The 2,432-nt window shown below is 35.1% G+C and overlaps 1 protein-coding gene across 1 annotated transcript; it reads right to left on the bottom strand.

Moving 5' to 3' along the window:
- Positions 1–373: 373 nt before the first annotated feature.
- Positions 374–1,253, bottom strand: LOC109208833. Its single transcript, XM_019371984.1, has 2 exons — positions 991–1,253; positions 374–818 (listed from the first exon to the last, which is right to left on the bottom strand). Exons 1-2 carry the CDS (start codon positions 1,251–1,253, stop codon positions 374–376), a joined length of 708 nt encoding a protein of 235 aa, XP_019227529.1.
- Positions 1,254–2,432: the final 1,179 nt, after the last annotated feature.

Raw genomic sequence — 2,432 nt, 5'->3', positions numbered from 1 at the left:
GTTGGTATTTGATTTATACTTCTTAGTTGCTTAGAGATGCTACAACTTTTGTTTGTACATGCTTTTCTTTTTGTGTGTTGTATGCATATGTGTTGTGTGAGTTTTTGTATGTGTGTGTGTGTGTGTGTGTTTTTGATTAAGAATATGTATTTAACATACTGTAACCTGAAGTTTTTTCTCGCAGAAGTCATTGCGTACGTTTTTAAAATGCAACCAAACCTGTAAGCCTGCGCAACAAAAATGAGTGATTTGTATTTTAGCAGTAATATAAAATTGTGCAAGAGCTTATTTTTTTTATTCCTATGAAAAAAATCACATTTGAATTATGTCATACAATAAAGAAAGTCTAAATTCAGACCAAGGATTATTGAAGCTACGAGTATTTTTCAGTGTGTTTCTTGGAATATGGATGAGGTGCTGGAGAAGACAAGCAAGTTGTTCTGTTATGCCCCACTTGTTTACATCGACTGCATTTGGTAGACTTGAATGGTACTGATGATTCAGTCGCAGGTATATGCCTCTTCTTTTGTCTTCTTCCTTGTAAAATCTCTACATCGGGAGGTTTTGTGATTTCAGATTGTATATTTTCTGGTATTTCCCATGATTGTTGATCTCCCACGGTATTCACATGCCCTTCATATGTTTTCAACCATGTTTCTGTTGAATACCAATTTGAGCAGTAATCAGATTTATGCAAATATCTCTTATTAATAGCAGCAATTGCATGTGGACAGGGTAATTCATCAAGTTGGAATTCCAGGCAGTCACAAGTTCTCTTCTTTAAGTCCACAATGAATTCGATTCCTTCACTATTTATTCTAAACAACATTGAGTCAAGGTTGAACACCGAACAAGGAATAAAAAATTAAAACAAATTATATTACTGTATTTTTCCTTCAAAACAAAAAAAAGTATGAAATTTTTTAAATGTAAGCAGTAAATCACTGCAACAGATCTAAAAAGCTGAAGTTAACAAATATACTCACAAACATTTTGCAAGCCAAGTCCATCTTCTTAGTCATCTCTTCTTCTGCCCATATTGATACTTTGTGAAAAGTTTCATTTGCCTTTTTTCTCCGTTCATAAAACCACTCTCCCAGCTTTTCTTGGATGAAATCTAACATTCTTAAAATAGGCATTTCTCTCCCTTTTAGTAAAACGGAATTTATTGATTCTACCATGTTTGTTGTTAGCATATCATAACGTCGCCGTGGGAACCACGATCGAGCCCATCTCTCAGGAGGCTCTTCCATTATGTAATTGTATGTTTTCTTGTCAATACTTTTGAGTTGGGACATTAACTGATTAAAATCTTCACGTTTGTATGATCTTGCAGCACTTTGAAAAAGATTTATTACCATGGCCTTTGCATGTCTTTGCTTTAAATTTTTCTCAAAGTGATATAGGCAGATACCATGGTGAGCTTCAGGAAAAACTCTTCTAATACCATTTGCGATCGATTGGTTTCTATCTGACAAGAAAACCAGTTCACGACGAACTTGAATTGCTTTTCTCATTTCCCCAAAGAACCAAATGTATGCCTCATTGTTTTCTGAATCTGCTACACCAAAACATAAAGGAAAGATTTGATTGTTTGCATCCTTTGATACAGCAACAAATAGAACACCACGATATTTTGACTTCAAAAACGTTGCATCTACTGCAATAACAGGTCTACAGTAGGACCAACCAGCTAGTGATGCCGCAGGAGCAAAGAACAAGTAAGCAAATCTGTACATTGAAACACAGAAAAACAAATTATAAGGTTTGAAGTTTTTCAAATAGTAACATTTGAAATTTCAGGCTGATTGTTAGTATTGTTTTCCTTACCTATTGTGCGCATCTCTTTTTATGCTTGTGTACGTTCCTGGGTTTTTGGCCACCATCATGTGTAGGTATGAAGGAAGAATCTGGTAGTTCTCTTCAGGTGTTCCCCTTATGCAAGCAACAGCTTTTTGAATAGCACGCCATGCCTTGTGATAACCAATGTCAATTCCAAATTTCTTTTTCATTTCATTTTCTACAAAGGCTGGTGTAACCTCTATCTTTTTGTCTCGAACATGTTCTATAATTTGTTCGCTTATAAAATTTGATGTAGCATGCTTCTGATCTGATTTTCTTACATCAACCGAGCATTCATGGATGTTATGATATTTTATCACCTTGAACAGTGTGGAATTTTTTATTCTGGTGGCACGTACATTCCAACCACATTTGTCCACGATGCATTTCAGCTCGTATCTCTTGGAACATGATCTAACAGCAGTGAATTCAACTTTTTGATTTATCTCCAAGCTGCAGAAAAATTTAGTCATGTTTTCTTTGTTCTCAAAGATTGATCCAACTCTTACTTCCTCAGGTAATGAATCGTGCCTTAGTATTTTACATGGTGGAGATTCTTTGACCTTTCTCCTCACTCTTTTTCTTGATTT

The sequence above is a fragment of the Nicotiana attenuata genome, unplaced genomic scaffold (genome assembly GCF_001879085.1).
Source record: "Nicotiana attenuata strain UT unplaced genomic scaffold, NIATTr2, whole genome shotgun sequence".
NCBI lineage: Eukaryota > Viridiplantae > Streptophyta > Magnoliopsida > Solanales > Solanaceae > Nicotiana > Nicotiana attenuata.
Note: the sequence above shows the minus strand (reverse complement) of the source record. Positions and strands in the feature narration are given on the sequence as shown.